The following is an 18,520-nucleotide window of genomic DNA, read 5'->3' as shown; positions in this document are numbered from 1 at the left end:
AATCAGTCTGTCAGGAGAGTGAGCCAGCCCCACCCAATTACCAGAAAGAAACAAAAACACACCACACACACCCCCCCAGCCAAGTCATGATTGAGACATCCTGACACTCCCAGGTTGCAGGGACTTTTATTTACTGAGCAGTTTTTCCAACTGCATTTTAAACTTTCATTATGTTTACATGGTATATTCATTTTGACTTGATACCCTTCTGCCTTGTCATGGTGAGCGTCACTGGTCTGACATTACTATGTGTATAGTAAGGGTGGGTCATATGGGTCGAAAATAATATCACAAAACTTCAAGGGATATATGTGGTTATATTCTTAATATGAAAAAATACTGATCAATATTTTATTAGTAATTAAAAGAACATACAATTGGATAGTCACATGATCAGCTAGAAAGAGATGGCAGCTTAAAGTGTAGCCCCTGGTCCAACTTTGTCAAATAGTTATTTATATGGTTCCAACATCAATATTCTACTACTTTATGCTCGTGCTTTGGTTAAGTGCCTGTTTTCAAGTTGAATGGTGGTTGTCTCGCTCTCCCCCCCCCCAAAGCGCCTGTGACCAGAAAAATCCCCCTTGCAACTTTCAGCCGGCAAGTCGCCGGACTCAGCGTCAGGAAGTTGGAATATCATGTGAGATCAGATCTTGTGATGTAAAGAATTGCTACACGGCATTGCACACATAATGTTAGGGTACATGGGAAAGGATTCAGATGCGGACACCAACGGTAGAGTGAATAGGCAGAGTTTGAGAGTGAACTGTGGCAGACGGAGAATAGGTTGTTAGAAAAAAAAACCGGAGCAACATACCAAGTGAGGTAAACTGACGAACTGGTGACAAGTGAGAGCGGAACCAGGGTATTTAACAGCCATGGTGATGAGTCACAGGTGCAATGTGCTGCAGGCGGTGATGAGCCAGGATAAGACACACCCACACAGAGAGGACTCACAGAAACAGCAGGGAGGGAAAAAAAGAAAGGGTTAAAAAGCAAAGCAAAACCCTAACATTACCCCCCTACGGAAGCCTCCTGGCGCTCCCACCCGGCCTGCCAGGATAGGCCCGATGGAAGCCCCTAACCGGGTCTGGTATCAAGGATGAACTAACGGGGAACCCAAGGCCTCTCCTCAGGACCATAGCCACCCAATCCACAAGGTACTGCAGACCCCGACCATGGCACCAAACGTCCAACAGGCTCCGGACAAAATAGGCAGGGTGATTGTCGATGACCTGGGCGGGAGGAGGGGGCTTGGATGAAGGGCATAAGGGACTGGACACCACAGGCCTCAGCTGGGACACATGGAAGGTAGGGTGAATCGTCATAGACCGAGGCAATTGGAGCCTGCCGTAGAGGGATATACAATCCAGTCAACGGACCAATGAACCAAGGGTACAGCTTTCTGGACTCCAACCTGAGGGAAATGTCTTGGTAGCCAACCAGACTGACATTGTGTTTGTTCCGGAGCCAGGACTTTTATGACGGTCTGCCAGGCTGCGGTTGGGCCGCATAGATCTGAGAAGAGCAGCACAGGTGTCCTTCCATACCTTGCGACAGCGGCGGAGATTGTGTTGAACAGATGGCACCGCGAGAGGAGGTTGGTAACCCAGAGAACCCTCAAACGCTGACAGACCCGTAGCAGCACTGATGAGGAAGTTGTGGGTGTACTCGACCCAAGCTAGGTGGGAGCTCCAAGAATTGGTATTAAGGGCGGCGACACAGTGGAAGGCCGCCCCCAGGTCTAGGTTGGCCCTCTCCACTTGTCCGTTAAAATGTAAATGTGCTGTATTTACGTGTATAGCGCTTTTCTAGTCTTAACGACTACTCAAAGCCCTTTTACATCTACAGGAAACATTCACCATTCACACACATTCATACACTGTGGCCGAGGCTGCCGTACAAGGTGCCACCTGCTCATCAGATAAACACTCACACACATTCACACTCCGATGCGCAGCATCGGGGGCAACTCGGTGTTTAGTGTCTTGCCCAAGGACACTTCGACATGGGACTGCAGGGCCAGGGATTGAACCTCCAACCTTCCGATTGGCAGGCAACCGCTCTACCACTGAGCCACAGCCACAGCCGCCCACGTTAGTCTGTGGGTGGAAACTAGAGGAGAGACTGACAGAGGCGCCCAGGAATTAGCAAAACTCATGCTGTACCTTGGAAACAAACTGTGTGTGTGTTTGTCAGAGACAATATCCAGAGGTATACCATGCAGGCGGAATACATGGTGAATGAGGAGGTCTGCTGTCTCACGGGCTGTGGGCAACTTGGGTAGAGCAACAATGTGGTCAGACTTGGAAGACGGTCTAACGGTGAGTATGGTGTTGTTACCTTGGGATGGGGGTAGACCGGTGACGAAGTCCAGGGCAATGTGAGACCACGGTCAACCAGGCACGGGCAGTGGTGGGAGTTCACCAAAAGGAGGGCGATGAGAAGATTTTGCCGGGCACAGACGGTGCAGGCCGACACAAACTCACGTGTATCGGCATCCATAGAGGGCCACCAGAAGTGTCTCTTCAGCAGGGACAGGGTCCTACGGTAGCCAGGGTGGCAGGCGAAACAAGAGTTGTGGACCGACTGCAGGACCTGAGAACGTACTGGGTCAGGAACCAAAGAAAAAAAAAGTTAGCAGGAGCGTTACCTGGGTCCGGGTGAGTGCTTTGAGCCTACATGATGACTGACTTGATCTCCAAGGAAATGGGCACAACCATACAACTGTGAGGAAGGATGTTGTCAGGACTGGAAGCATCCATGGATGAGTGATACATCCTGTAGTGGGCGTCTGGGTTGGCGTTCCTAGAACCAGGTCCATAGGTCAATGAAAAGTTAAACAGGTCGTAGAACAAAGTCCAATGTGCCTGGCGAGAGTTAAGCCTCTTTGCAGCCTAAATATAGGCAAGTTTTGATGATCAGTCCAAACAATGAAAGGTTGCTCAGTGCCTTTCAGCCAATGCCACCACTCTTCCAACGCCAACTTCACAGCCAGGATTTCCCGGTCACATGTATCATAATTCCTCTGTAGGTGTAAGATGGTGTGAGAAGAAGGCGCAAGGGTGCATCTTCTGGTCGGTGCTTGAACGCTGGGATAGCACGGCCCCTACCCCGCTGTCCAAAGCATCCACCTCGACAATAAACTGCTTGAAAGGATCAGGATGCACAAGGATGGCGGACGTAAACAGGGACTTCAAACTGTCAAAGGCCATCTGGGCCTCAGGTGACCAGGAAAAAAGGTATGTTGGTGGAGGTTAGACCGGTAAGGGAGGCTGCGACTTTACTGTAGTCCCTGATAAATCTGCGGTAGAAGTTAGCAAACCCCCAAAACTGTCGGATTAACCAATGTACCTGCAGTATTCCAAAACCTGGTTAAAAATGTACTTTGTGACTTCCTGAACCGTTTTGTTTTTGTGTACCTGGATAATATTTCGATTTTTTCCAGAGATCCCGTTTAGGATGTTTACCACGTCCGCCAGGTTATTCAGCAGCTGCTGGAGAACAGGCTCCATGTCAAGGCAGAGAAGTGCAAATTCCACTCCAGTTCAGTGAGGTTTTTGGGTTACATCATTTGGCAAGTTAGGGAGTAGTCCGGGCGGACAGACAGGCTGCTGGACAGGAGCAAACAGGCAGGAGAGTATATGGGATGGCAGGCATGCAGGCAGGCAGGTAGGCAGGCAGACAGGCAGGCAAGCAAGTAGGCAGTAAATACAGACAAGGAGTCAACTGTGGCAGACAGAGAACAGGTTATTAGAAACAATAACAACAACACTAGATGAAATAAACTGAGTGGCTGGAGCAATATACCAAGTGAGGTAAACTGACGAACTGGCAACGAGTGAGAGCTGAACCAGGGTATTTAACAGCCAGGGTGATGAGTGATGAGTCACAGGTGCGATGCGCTGCAGGCGGTGATGAGCCACAGGTGCGATGCAATGCAGGTGGTGATTAGCCAGGATAAGACACACCCACAAAGAGAGGACACAAGGAAGGGATGGAAAGCGACGCAAAACCCTAATACATACGCCCATCAGGAACCGGCTACCAAAGTAGCGATGGAGTTTTTTCAGAGTTTTTCACACTATCGTTAATGCTGAGCAAAAACAAACAGAAACTAAGGAAAGCATTGCTGGAGGAACAGAGAAAGAGGAAACGGCAGATTGACCGAGCGAGGAGTCAGATACAAGTAAACATAGGAGCTGCCAAACATCTATTCCGAAGCTCTATTGAAAAACCTGCGAGAAAACAGCGAAGAAATGGCCAAGACTGCATAGCGCCCTGTTAAAGCAGAATGGCAAACAAGAGCGGGACCCAACACAGCGATACTGATGCCATTGCAGAAGCATTAATGGAGAAACAGAAAAGCTACTTCAAACCACGTTTTCTCAGATTCAGTCTCAGATTCAACAGATGGGGGTAGTCAGTGACGAGAAGCTAACTGCTATCCTTTTGCAACTAGCATCTCTAACTGCAAGCCTTGGCTCGATCAGATCGGATGTAAAAACTACCCTGGAAAGCAACGCAAATATTCTTGACAGCCATGGCTTTGCTTTTCAAGAACTGGAGGTGAAGCTAGCAGATATGGAAGACAGAAACTGAAGATGTAGAGCCGGAAAATTTGCTTCTCCCCGGATTTCAGCAACTACACCGTCAAGCGACGCCATGCTTTCTTTCGAGACATGGACTCAGCACGAGTCAATGGTCTGTATTTTTTTCTGCTTTATCCGGCAACCCTGTAGATCAGGGAAGTCTCGCTGCACCCCGTCCTCCTGCTGCTGCTGTGGGGAGAGCCAATGCTTCAGGTCCCGTCATGGAGGGCGCCGTGCTACACTAGTATCAGTAGATCTGTTGTGTTTGGGCTGCAACGGAATAGATTATCCTTTGCTTGAACAAAATTAAAGATGAATTTGACTAATAGCCAGAGATGGCAAAAGAACACACTTCCCGTACTCAAGAACAAGTAAAGATAATTGTGTTAAAAAATACTCTGTTAAAAGTAGAAGTACTGATTTAACTTCTTTACTCAAGTAAAAGTACAGGCTTGGGAATTTACTAAAAGTAAAAGGAGCCTTATGAATCACAAAGCTACCTGGACCAGACACATGTTACTAGAGAGCAAGCTGAGAAACTACAGTGGGCATGGACAAAAGGCTCTTTACATGCCATCGCCTACATTTTTAATGGCTGTCTGCCAATAGGCCTAAAACATACGGCTTATTTATTGTGACAGAGACTGGGACTCCAGGTTAATACGATTCTGACTGAGTAGCAAGATGTCAATTCAAGTGGAATTTTGATGGAATCCAATTGGATGGGAATATCGTATACTTCAATTTGGTATTGATGACGCAAAAATAATAACTAACTCCAGTGAAATTATTTTAAACTTAGTGAGGACTAGATTAGGAGTGGATTTAGAGATGATTCTGGTTTTCAACTTCTGCCCAGGTGTGTGTGTTATAATACGGAGACAACTTCTCTCTGTTGATGCTTTATTACAATCAAGCATCAGGATAAACATGGGCGTGGGTAGCTCTGCTATGGCTGTTTGTGTGGTAATAAAAGAAATAAACATTGTAAAGGCTACCATTAACAATGCATAGTAAATAGTAAATAATAACAGTAAAACCCACTATAAATTACAGTACATTATCTTAATGAGCAAGGACGTTCAACAGTCGCCATTATATCAAATCAACAGCCAGGTGTAACCTAGGTAACAGGTGTAACCTAGGCAGTTATGAAAGCCAGATTACCTAATTTATTGTTTAGGCTAATACTCAATGAGAACAGTAGGCTAAACGTTACGCACAAGCACGGCACACACGCACGGTCGATAGCAAGACATTTCCAATCAATCTATCAATCAAAATCAATCTAAATGTATTTATTTAACACTTTACAGCAACCAGCAGAGTCCAAAGTGCTTAACAGAATGAGTAAAATTGCATCATCCAATAGAAAGAGTGAACATAGAAAACAGTAAAATCAGAAATGGTCTCAAAGAAACAAAAGAATCAAACTGTCCCACAACTGCTACGTATTAAAAGCCAGACTAACAGACATGTTTTGAGTTTGGACCTAAAAAGAGCATCATTTGTAACAGTGCAACTATGGGGGGGGTAACTTGTTCCTGAGTCTCGGGGCAGCAACCACAAAAGCCTGAACCCCCCCCCCCCCCCCCCCCCCCCCCCCCCCCCCCCCCCCCCCACACCGTTTGTACCTGGACCTTAGGACTTCTAAAACCAGCTGATTTGAAGACTGCAATGATAGTTGTGCTCCCGCAAAGTTAAGATTTCAGACAAATACTCTGGGTGACACATAGTTTCTCTCTCTCTCTCTCACACACACACACAAGGTAATGTCCAGCATCAGAATGCAAGTTATGAAACTATCTTTGTTCTTATTATTGCACAGCGGCCAATTATGTTTGTAAGTCCCGGTCAGCAACAATGAAAACACAAACTGCTCAACTGAATATGAAGGAGGTGGCAGCAGCATTCGACCCAAAATAGTTTCTGACTCACCAATCAGTAGATTATTTGTACATAAAATCCATCCGACGCTCTTTCCTCCTAAAGACGTTGATCATAGCGTTGTAAAACTCGTCTTTACGGGCGTTTAGTTTGCATAGTCTCTGACTCTCAATAGACAGATGGCGATGGCTGAAAGACGTGCTGGCCCGGTCCGGTTCAGACTGGATGTTTTGATCCGTTTCAGGGCGGAAAATGTGCGAAGCTGTAGTTGCCGGTATTATATGAGCTGACGGTTTTTCATGCTTGGTTAAAGCTGCGGGTAGGTTGTTCAGATCCAGAACCCCGTAGTGGTCCAGCTGCTGACTGTTAGCACAGCCACGTAGCCACATCTTTTCTTCCAAACCAGTTGGTTTGAAACAATCGGACGAGTTTTTGTCCCTTTTTTCTGCAGTAGTCCATCTAAGGCTGGTGTAGACCTCCATCTTGCTATTAGTTCTTTTTTTAAATTAAAATCGAGTTTAGAGAAGTTCCTCACCGCTGTGATATTGGCGGACATCGCTGCTGTCATTTTGATTTTGGAATTTTGCGGGGATTGCGCTTACAATGTAGCTGGTGTAATGACCAGTGATATCTCGATTTTAATTGGTCCATGTTTGATATGCAACGGAGATGATTACTGGCATAACACATTTACGTACAAAGGCACAGCAGAGTTGTGCCTTTTGCCGTACATCTTAAAGAATACAGGATCGAAATGCGCATGCGCAACATTGGTTTATTGCTTAAATGGACTGTAAAGGAACAGCTTATTCTACAATTTTTTCTATTTGATTATGCGTAACGCTACATTTGTCATCGTACCGTCTAAATAATTGGAATAATATACATGTAAATCACAAGATTAAATAGTAAAAATACAAATACAAGCTTATTAAAAACATTTATTTAATAAACATTTTTATGCTTGAATTTTGGCAGGGTAGGCAGTGCCTAGCTTGCCTACCCTGACTACACGTCACTGAACCTAGTTAACAGGTGTAACCTAGCTAACAGGTGTACTCAAGCTAATAGGCGCAACCTAGCTAACCGGTGAACACAAACAGGCTAACTTTTAAATGTACCAGAACTACAGACCAATACAACAGGTTTAAATGAACTGACAACATCAGTCATATGACTTACAGTTCTCAAAAATGTACACACACAATCTCAGCTGATTATCCTCCGGACAGCTAGTCTCTTTCTTTTCTCTCACTTTTTTACCCTTGTTCCATCCGCGCTATTCTCCTCAACATGCGCTCACAATCACACCTGATAGACGACTTTTTGTACAAAACTAAAGTAACGAGCCAATTTTGTAAAATTTAAGGAGTAGAAAGCATGTTTTCCCTTGAATCCAACTTGCGGCCCTTTGCTGTGTGTTATCCCTCTCTCTCCACCCTTTACTGTGTATCTGAACCATCTATTGAAATACTATAAAAATAAGAAAAATACAAAAACATCTTTTTTTAAAAGGTCAACGTCAAGTGGTCCACTAAGGAAACCCGAAAAGGCAAGGTGAAATGTATTTTTTTTGCAGGCAATGTTGGACAAAACTTTATCTTCTACATTTGAGCACAATATACACGTTTAGCTTTCATCAGTTTTAAGAGTGAGAAAGCGGTGCAGAAAATTGAAAAATGCAGAAGCACTTGCCTGACAACAAATTAAGCTGACCGGAGCTGCATTAAAATGGGGGACAACAAGACTTTTTCTTACCTTTCACTTTCTCTGTGTTGGAAGTTTTAGGCTGCACAGTAAATAACTTCCTGATAGGATGGATGGGCAAAGGCCTCTGTCAATTGACACTGTGTGCCTTAAGTGCTGATCTTAATTGAAGGTAAAAGAAAAAAGTGAGATTGTGGTAGATCGAATGCGTTCTGTAAATCAGAGAATGGTAACAAGCCAACCTTGCTAAAAATGTCTTTTAGACAACAAACTCCCCTTTCTTCCCTTTGTTGAGCTGTTATTTGCCTCCCACCAATCAGAAGAGCTGTATTATTGAATAATGGGCAAGTTACAAGCTATATTGCAGTAACTTTCAGCCAGTCTGCAAGTCTTGAGATGTTAGATAATGGGGCCAAAGCGTAGCTGGCATTGTTTATTAGAAACATGGCAAAAAGAACGTCATGGAGTGACCAAGGCTCTGTCATAGCACTTTCTAAGGTACACCAGCAGACACATACATCTGGCTTCAACCAAGTGAGGTTCAATATGAATGACCAGAAATAATGTTTGAAGTTGGCAACTAAAAGGCCACTATCCTCATTCCTCCTCTGTAGATTAGACATTTTAAGTTGCGGCAGTTTGCCTTTCCAGATAGATTTACATACTGATGATAGTAAATTACGCCAGTTGCCAGCAGGAGGGAACAGAGGCACCAGCTCACATAATTAATCCTGGGTACAACATTCATTTTAACAATTTTTTTTGTAACAGTTTATTAACTTAACAATCTGGTTTAAGCAAGGTAGGACCTCAAAGCCTGAATATTTAAACTGCTTAACAATGGGGATGTCGGCAGAGATGGTTAAATTGTGGGCGGAATCATTTAAATTAAATAGTGCAGCTAATTGTAAAAGCGGATAAGCTTCCATACTCCTTGCATAAAGATAGAAGGTGAGGAAGAGAATGAGGGGTTCTCTAAAAAGACCAAAACATTGTCCGCAAATAATGAGACATGATGCTGTGCATTATGAATGCAACGAAATTACGAAATTTATTTCAACAGGGTCAGTTCTAATATTGCCTCATAGCAAGAAGGTGACTAGGTCTAGCAAACTAAAAGTAATAGCGCTGTCTTGTTCTGTGAATTAGAAATTCAGATTTCTGTTTCAAAATGTTTTTTATTTCTGTCTTGACTAATGAAAGACCCCTTTTATGGTCAGATAATGCCACTGGAAGCAACATAGCTTTATCAATTGGCTGAAATAATTGAGAGGATGCAAAAAGAAAATCTATTCTGGACAAAAATATACAGTATGTCTACCTGAGAAAAAGGAATAATCTTATAGGTGGGGTTAACTACACGCCAAATATCTATAAGCTCCAAGCTGCTGGCCCATGATTTTAGAGCATTTGTAGCCTGAGCCTGGTACCTAGTGGCCCCTGCTTTCGACCGGTCAATATTTGGGTCCCACACAGCATTGAAATCTGCCCCAACAATAAAAGAACTGTCTGTTAACTGCAGCATTTGATTAGTGAGTTTATTATAGAAGCCATCAAAAACATACTGCATATGAAGACACAAGTGCAATTTTTCTGGCACCCAACTCTGTTGTGAAGATCACAATCCTGCCTGTATCATCTGACAATCACTTTATGTGGGGTGTTCCATTTGACAACGATGGCTACTCCATTTGTTTGCAAAGTAGTTGATGAGGATGCAATTGTGTGATAGACTCTATTGGCTAAACGACCAGTATCACCCTGCAGAAAATCTGTCTCCTGTAATAATGCAATGTCAACATTTGTCTTTTTTAGTACAGTACAGATCACCCATTATCGATTAAGCTGCGTTCTAAATGAGAGTATTCATACTTTGCAGTCCCATGATCAACATGGATACCTGGCGGGAAAGATACGCAGAGAAAATGGCAATGGACAGTGGCCAGCCAGGGGAATTGCAGCCTTGCAGAGTTCCAATACTTCAATCAATCAACTATTTATACTTATATTTATATATTTATATTAGACCATTATTTTAGACCAAATGTTAAATCTAGATATCATGACAAGATTAACATACTCAGAATTTGTGGTCCATACGCAGCACCTGCGGATGTTTTCATTGCTTTCAAGCGGTTAAAGTTTCTACCAGACCTGGAGATATTTAGATCCATCTTATAGAGAATCTGTCACCTTACACCGCACAATAAATGAGAGCCTACAAAAGTACAGATTTCTCTTTTTCAAGAATGGATGGGTTAACAACGCTGTAGTATGGGAGGTGAAAAACAGGAATATCTTCATTATCAAAGCAAAGGTGAGTGTTACTGGCTAGCTACCCGCTATTGTTTGCTAATCTGTTTCGTCGAATACGTTCCGCTACACCCTGCCCTTGCTAAAATGTTATTACATAAATGATATCCTGATTATTAACTAAACCCAGGTAGAAAGACTAACAAAGAGTCCAACGTATGATTTTAACTGTGTGTGTGTGTGTGTGTGTGTGTGTGTGTGTGCACGTACGCGTGTACGCGTTGTGTGTATTTCTGCAGTGTGTGCGTGTCTCCGTGTATGTCTTTGCGTCTATACAGTATGTGTGCCTGTCTGAGTCTGTTAATTACGTTTACGGTTAGTGCCAATCCAATCGCACAACTTTCGTAAAGTAAAACTGGCGACGTCCTGGCAAGATGATTATCTTACTACGTTTTGTTGCTGGGAGCCTGATGTTCTTGCCCGCCAGCTAGTTGCAGCTCACGTGAAAAGTATGAATATGTGGAAATTTCTACTGCCTTTCATTTCGTTAAATCCTAACAAAAGTGTATCCAAAGCTAAGTCCCTCATTACACAAAACATATAAAACACAGAACAAGAACATACAACACAGTGACACAAAAGGGAGGAGAGAAGTGGGGGAAACATAGCCAGACGGCTAACACTCAAAGTAGGTCCGTGATCAAGATAGGATACAGGGCAGCAAAAAATTGAACACGAGTCCATAATTACCTGACTGCCATAGTACGGTTCCTTATTAGATTAACATTAAAATAAATGCATTTCTCCTCAATAGAACCAAGAAACACATAGCACAAAACAGCAAGCACATTGTAAGGGAAACTCTGTTCTGAGAGTGGCCCAGCTAACGTGTGGAGATTAGGCCATAATAAACTAGGTCAACATAGCATTCAGAAACACAGTTCCTCTAATCACATCAGACATATCAGTGCGATACAATCAGGACACATTAAGAAAATAAGACAAACCAACAGTCCATATTCATCAGGCAGTTGTTTCAGTCCTGATCCTCCTCCACGGCTCCCTCTGTGACAGAATCCGAAGCGTCGGCTCTCCTCCCCACAGCAGCATGAGGAAGGGGTGTCTTCTTACCTTGGGCCCCCTCTCTGTTGCACAATTTTACATTACTCAGTCACAAGTAGTAAACAGGCATAGCGCAAAACCCAACCCCCCATATTTATTCACAAATACCGATTTGTTTTGTTATCGTAGAGACCTAAATCACACTGGACAACAGCCATGTTAAACCAGATAAATGGCTATGCAGGTTTAAGCATAATTTATTTGGAGACAAACATTGCATTTTGGAATATGGTTGGCATTCTGAACCAGGATGCCTGCGGTCCACACACACAGACACACACACACACACACACACACACAGACCATAGTCAGCAAACATTGCTTTGATGAAGTTAGGATAACAACGAACGCTATAGCTTAGTAATTGTAATAACACCTTTGTGAGTCACAAGGTCCACCCCCTTGGTCTAGACTGACATGTGTCCACAACTATGAGATGAATACCAATGAAATGTTGTAGATGTTTCATAGAAAATGAATCCTATTGACTTCGACAATCTCCTGACTTTACATCTAGCACAACCAGCAGGTCGAAGTGGTCACTTATCCTGTGTAATATCTCAACATCTACCATCAATTGGTGCAAACTACAGATATTCACATCTTGACTTCTATTAATCAATAAATGTTTATTTTAACAGATGTTTGACCATAATATTTCTTTAACATAAACAAAGTTGTCCAGTTGCCTAATCAAACCTAAATCACAGAGCTGGCAATTTCTGTTTCACAACTTTGAACTTTCGTGCTTCTGTTTTGTACATAGATTTTAGGACACAGAGACCTTACATCCCCAACACAAAGATATATAGACAGCAAGGTGGTACAAATGCGAACAGAGGGAGAGTGGCTGTCCTTTGATGTCACAGAGGCAGTGAGTGAATGGATGAACCACAGAGGTAAGTGCATATTCCTCCCACTGTAGCATATTCATCATCATTTATTGCATGTTTCTCTTTGTTGTGACGTTTGTTTCTTCACAGACAGAAACAGTGGATTCAAGATCAGCCTGCACTGCCCGTGCTGCACGTTTGTACCATCAAATAACTACATTATTCCCAACAAGAGTGAGGAGCTGGAGGCATGGTTTGCAGGTTATTTGATTCAGATTTCTTTTAAAGCCTATACAAGGATAAGTCCGGTGTTATTTGTAATTGAATTATTGTCAACTAACCCCATGAAAACATCAATAGGAACAATGTGCTAGTTCATCTCATATGAGGTACAATTCCAGGAAAATGTTATCTCATCATCTACACAAACTTATGTATTATAAAGCAGAATGTGGACATCAGAAACCACGTGGTTAAATGGCACCGTTGGCACTCCAGGATAAAGCTGACGTTAAGTTGGTTGAAGTAAATACATTTAAATATGAACTGAACCCCGTGAAATTGCCTTCTAGATATAGGCTTTAGCCAGTGATTCATAAATAAAACAATAGTGAGGTTTGTATGGACACCTAAAAATAAATCTACATAGTAAATTAAAAAACAATTCTTCAATAAAAGTATAGTGTTATAAAACCAGTTTTAACCAAAATTAAAGTCAAACTATAAGGAGTTCTGGATTTTTAATAAATCAGAATTAGAATTGTAAATAACAGTATCATCAGCATGAAGATAAACATGACAGTTACAGCATATTTGAGTTAAGTCATTAATAAAGTGTATGTGTGAATGGTTCCTGTATGATGTAAAAGCGCTTTGAGAAAAGCGCTATATAAATACAGTACATTTACGTGAGTTTTAGAAGAGCTGGTAGATTGAGACAAAATATTGAACTGGTTGGTTGAAATGTGATAATTGATTAACAATTAACACAATTAACAATAAGCGTCTCAAAGATTTAGCAATGGAACAGCTAATAGAAATAGGGTGAGACTTATTAATTGGGCTTCTAAACCATCTGGACCAGCAGTAGTTTTTTCTTTTAACTCACATAAAGCATGAAAAACATCAACAGGCAAACATTTTCTACTGAAAAATGAATACGAAATATTGACGTTTAAGGAATCAGCCATATCATGTGAGTTAATCTGTTGGAAACCACAGATAGAAAATAAATACTGATTGAAAGCCTGAGAAATAAGAAAGGGATCAGAAATAATTTCATTATTAAATTGTGTCTGGTTTATCAAGCTTTTTTAGTTTTATTATCTATTAACATTCAAACATCTAGGATTATGAATATCATGAGAAAAGCGAACTTTATAGTAGTTTGATTTTAAGATCAGAATCCTTAGATGAGCGAAATTTGGCCCAAGCTTTATCCCTTTGTTTAAAAAGGCTGATAAGATGTGAGTTAATCCAGGGTCAATGTCTTCCTTTAACTCTAATTGATTTCATGAGAGCATGTTTTAATTACACTAGTAACTTTATAGTCAAAGAAGTTCCATGCATCATCCACAAAAGGGATTCACTGGAATCTATGCCAGTTCACTGTAAAAACGGATTTTGTTGAGTAGTAAATATAACATGTGCAACTTGTTCAAATTTTACTACAAGTATATTAGTCAACAAGCAAATTTACAATAATGGGTAAATTGTACATTTATTAGATATTTTATAATAGTAACATTATGGAGCCTAAAAAACATAATAAAATCTACCCCGAAATAATGAGTCTGCAGTTCAAAGTGCACATGCATCCGTGCTGGTTCTTGGCCAAGATTTATCGTTTAATTGGCGGGATACTGGAGAGTCAAGCTGTTCGGTTTAAGGTAAGATTTCCTTTTAACAGGTTGCTGTGTAAAAAAAAATCTTATTTAACCCTTGCTTAAATGGCATAGTCTGCTTGCTTCTCTAGGCTGTTAACAAGTTACTCAGTGGCAGTCTGTCTATGAAAGTTAGCAAGCTACCGAGTGCCAGCTAGCTAATGCCAGACTTGAAAGGCTAACGTTCTAACTTAACTTTTCTTAACTTCTAACGTCACTAAACATAGCTAGCAATGTGGAGATTGTTGGAAGAGATGTTACGTTAGTTCAAACTAGCTAACGTTACCTGCCATGGTATTTGACAGGTAAATTTAAGCTAACTGTTAGCTAAAGTTACATGTAATGTCACCTAATGTTTGAGAAAATATATTTTAGGCCAACCATAGCTGCGTGAAGGTTTCTAATTTAATAGTACAGTTGAGATAGGGGTGGATACAAAAAGGGGGAAATCAACCGTGAGTGCAGTGCAGCAACTGGCCAATCTGTTTGGCGCATACATGAACGTTACATTTATCTTGTAAGTTAACTTTATTTCATTAAAAAGGCAACGTTTGGAAGCATTTTTTATTTAATGTGTTATGAGAGTAGTGTTTGGCAGATGCGCTGAGAGGCCGGCCTGTATCATTGCGGCCCTGAGGGGGAAAAGCAAGACGATGTAATGTTAAATTGAGTTAACAGAGAACGATAATTAAGTTTCTCAAGACACGATGGCTTCATCTGCTTTTCAATACTGCTTGCATAATGCACATGAAGTAGCAGTAGTAATTTTGAACATTGTAAGCCATCCCTCAACATATGTTTCATACCGTATTTCAGTGGACTAAGAACGCCCGTAACTGGTCTGCATTGATGCATACCAAAGAAGGAGCTGCTGGTACCAGCAGGATGGATCATCTCCTAATTACTGTAAATCTGGTAAATATATATTGCTTTTTCACTAAAATGGGCAAATTTTGGCAAATTTTAGAAATGCAGGTGAAACTTAAAAAATTTGCATATGGAGCTAAAGTTCAGTATTGTAGGCTCAAAGTATCACACTCTAATCCACTAATCAATACAAAACACCTGAAAAGGGTTCCTGAGCCTTTAATTGGTCTCTCAGTCTGGTTCAGTGGAATTCACACTCATGGGGAAGACTGCTGACCTGACAGTTGTGCAGAAAACCATCATTGACACCCTCCACAAGGATGGAAAGCCTCAAAAGGTAATTGCAAAGAATGTTGGATGTTCTCAAAGTGCCGTATCAAGGCACATTAATAGAAAGTTAAAAGGAAGGGAAAAGTGTGGAGGAAAAAGGCGCACAAGCAGCAGGGATGACCGTTACCTGGAGAGGATTGTCAAGAAAAGGCCATTCAAATGTGTGGGGGAGCTCCACAAGGAGTGGACTGAGGCTGGAGTTACTGCATCAAGAGCCACCACACACAGACGGGTCCTGGACTTGGGCTTCAATTGTGGTATTCCTCTTGTCAAGCCGCTCGTAAACAACAAACAACGTCAGAAGCGTCTTACCTGGGCTAAAGAGAAAAAGAACTGGTCTGTTTCTCAGTGGTCCAAAGTCCTCTTTTCTGATGAGAGCAAATTTTGCATCTCTTTTGGAAACCAAGGTCCCAGAGTCTGGAGGAAGAATGGAGAGGCACATAATCCAAGATGCTTGAAGTCCAGTGTGAAGTTTCCACAGTTTGTGTTGGTTTGGGGAGCCATGTCATCTGCTGGTGTTGGTCCACTGTGCTTTATTAAGTCCAGAGTCAGCACAGCCGTCTACCAGGACATTTTAGAGTACTTTATGCTTCCTTCAGCAGACAAGCTTGATGGAGATGCTGACTTCATTTTTCAGCAGGACTTGGCACCTGCCCACACGGCCAAAAGTACCAAAACCTGATTCAATGTCCATGGGATTACTGTGCTTGATTGACCCGCAAACTTTCCTGACCTGAACCCCATAGAGAATCTATGGGGCATTGCCAAGAGAAAGATGAAAGACATGAGACAGAACAATGCAGAAGACTTGAAGGCCGCTATTTCTAGCATCCTGGTCTTCCATAACACCTCAGCAGTGCCACAGGCTGATAGCATCCATGCCACGCTGCATTGAGGCAGTAATTCAAGCAAAAGGGGCCCAAACAAAGTACTGAGTAGATATGCATGATTATATTTTTCAGAGGGCTGACATTTCTGTATTTAAAATCCTTTTTTTATTGATTTCATGTAATAAGCTAATTTTCTGAGATTTTGAATTTGGGGTTTTCATAAGCTGTATGCCATAATCATCAAAATGATATCAAATAAAGGCTTGAAATATCTCACTTTGCATGTAATGAGTCTATATAATATATTAGTTTCACCTTTTAAGTTGAATTACTGAAATGAATGAACTTTTGCACCATATGCTAATTTTTGAGTTTCATCTGTATATACAGTACAGGCCAAAGGTTTGGAACGACCTTCTCATTCAACGCGTTTTCTTTATTTTCATAACTATTTACATTGTAGATTATCACTGAAGGCATCAAAACTATGAATGAACACATATGGAATTATGTACTTAACAAAAAAGTGTGAAATAACTGAAAACATGTCTTCTATTCTAGTTTCGTCAAAGTAGCCACCCTTTGCTTCTTTGATGGTTCTGCAAACCCTTGGTGTTCTCTCAATGAGCTTCATAAGATAGATAGATAGATAGATAGATAGATAGATAGATAGATAGATAGATAGATAGATAGATAGATAGATAGATAGATAGATATTTATTGATGCCAAAAAAATGGGAAATTACAGGGTTACAGCAGCACACAATATATACATACATACAATATACATGAAATAATAATAATAACAAAATATAAGAATGAAATATAAGAATATAAGAAAAAATATTTTAATATATACAAGATGGGAAACACAAAATGTGCAACTGTTTAAATATGCTAAAATGGACGGTGGAATGTAGACAGCGATCATTAACATCATCATTACGTCATTAACGGACGTAAACTCCCTCGGGAAATAGTACGGACGGAACCCCAGAGCCAGCAGTAACAGAAACAGAAACGGACTGAACCCCAGAGGCAGCAGTTACAGAAACAGAAACGCTACAGAAACGCTCCTTCACATTTACATGTCCCGCGTTGCACCACTTTTCACTCACATACAGTGCAACCCCCCCTCCATTCTTCTTACCGCTTTCTGTAACGTTCCTGTAAGCCCGAACGGTCAAAATTCCGGGTACCGCCACGCCATAGTCCGGGATGTGCGAGTGCAGCCATGTTTCGGTAAAACACAGTAAACTGCACTCGTAGAACTCCCTCTGGGTTCTGATGAGCGCTGCTAGTTCTTCTGTCTTATTCCCCAGAGACTGTACATTCCCCATAATGATCGCTGGGAAGGCAGGCCTGTGTTTTCTTCTTTTTTCCTTACGTTTTATTCCTCCTCTGCAATCCCGGCGTGTCCTTCGTAGTTCCTTCGGGATTTCATGTTTGGCCCCCGGCAGCAGAACAGGTCCACACAGCGCTATCAGCTGATCGCGTGTGTAAACAATAGTCCCGCTGCCTTGAGCATAACATGAAGTCACAAAACACGACCAAAGTAAGAATAAAACTATCTCTAAGTTTGAGATTTTTGGTTCCAACCGCCGTGTCTTTGCGCGACGGAGAAAAGGTTACCTGATGGATTCTACAAAACTGGTTCCCACTGCAAAGCAAGGAGGAGGAGGTGTGATGGTGGGGTGGTGCTTTACTGGTGACACTTTTTGGGATTTTTTCAAAATTGAAGGCATACTGAACCAGCATTGCTACCACCAGCGGCTTGCCATCCCATCCAGTTTGCGTTTAGTTGGACCATAAATTAGTTTTCAACAGGACAATTGACCCCAAACACACGTCCAGGCTGCGTAAGGGCTATTTGACCAAGAAGGAGAGGGATGGAGTGCTGCGCCTCCACAGTCACCGGACCTGAACCCAATCGAGATGGTTGGGAAAACCATTTCAGGGGACCTCTTGAAGCGCATCAAGAGAATCCCAAGAGTTTGCAAAGCAGTTATCAGAGCAAAGGGTGGCTACTTTGAAGAAACTAGAATATAGACATGTTTTCAGTTATATCACACTTTTTTGTGAAGTACATAATTCCACATGTGTCCATAGTTTTGATGCCTTCAGTGATAATCTACAATGTAAATACTCATGAAAATGAGAAGGTGGTGGCTAAACGTTTGGAACCACCTTCACTATATATATATATATATATATAT

General features: G+C 41.9%; 1 protein-coding gene and 1 long non-coding RNA gene across 2 annotated transcripts in view; one reads left to right on the top strand and one right to left on the bottom strand.

The window, feature by feature from the left end:
- Positions 1-18,520, top strand: part of tgfb2 (transforming growth factor, beta 2) — a 102,196-nt gene that overhangs the window by 74,674 nt on the left and 9,002 nt on the right. Inside the window, exons 3-4 of the mRNA XM_034873855.1 lie at positions 12,328-12,460; positions 12,545-12,655. Coding sequence (XP_034729746.1) covers positions 12,328-12,460; positions 12,545-12,655 — 244 coding nt within the window. The remainder of the gene's footprint in view (positions 1-12,327; positions 12,461-12,544; positions 12,656-18,520) is intronic.
- LOC117946054 overlaps positions 10,351-18,520 on the bottom strand; it is a 21,489-nt gene continuing 13,319 nt past the window's right edge. Inside the window, exon 3 of the long non-coding RNA XR_004656956.1 lies at positions 10,351-10,517. This is a non-coding gene — a long non-coding RNA (uncharacterized LOC117946054). The remainder of the gene's footprint in view (positions 10,518-18,520) is intronic.

This window comes from Etheostoma cragini, chromosome 6 (assembly GCF_013103735.1).
Source record: "Etheostoma cragini isolate CJK2018 chromosome 6, CSU_Ecrag_1.0, whole genome shotgun sequence".
Lineage (NCBI taxonomy): Eukaryota > Metazoa > Chordata > Actinopteri > Perciformes > Percidae > Etheostoma > Etheostoma cragini.
The sequence above is the reverse complement of the archived record's forward strand: the minus strand, read 5'-3'. Positions and strand labels throughout refer to the sequence as shown.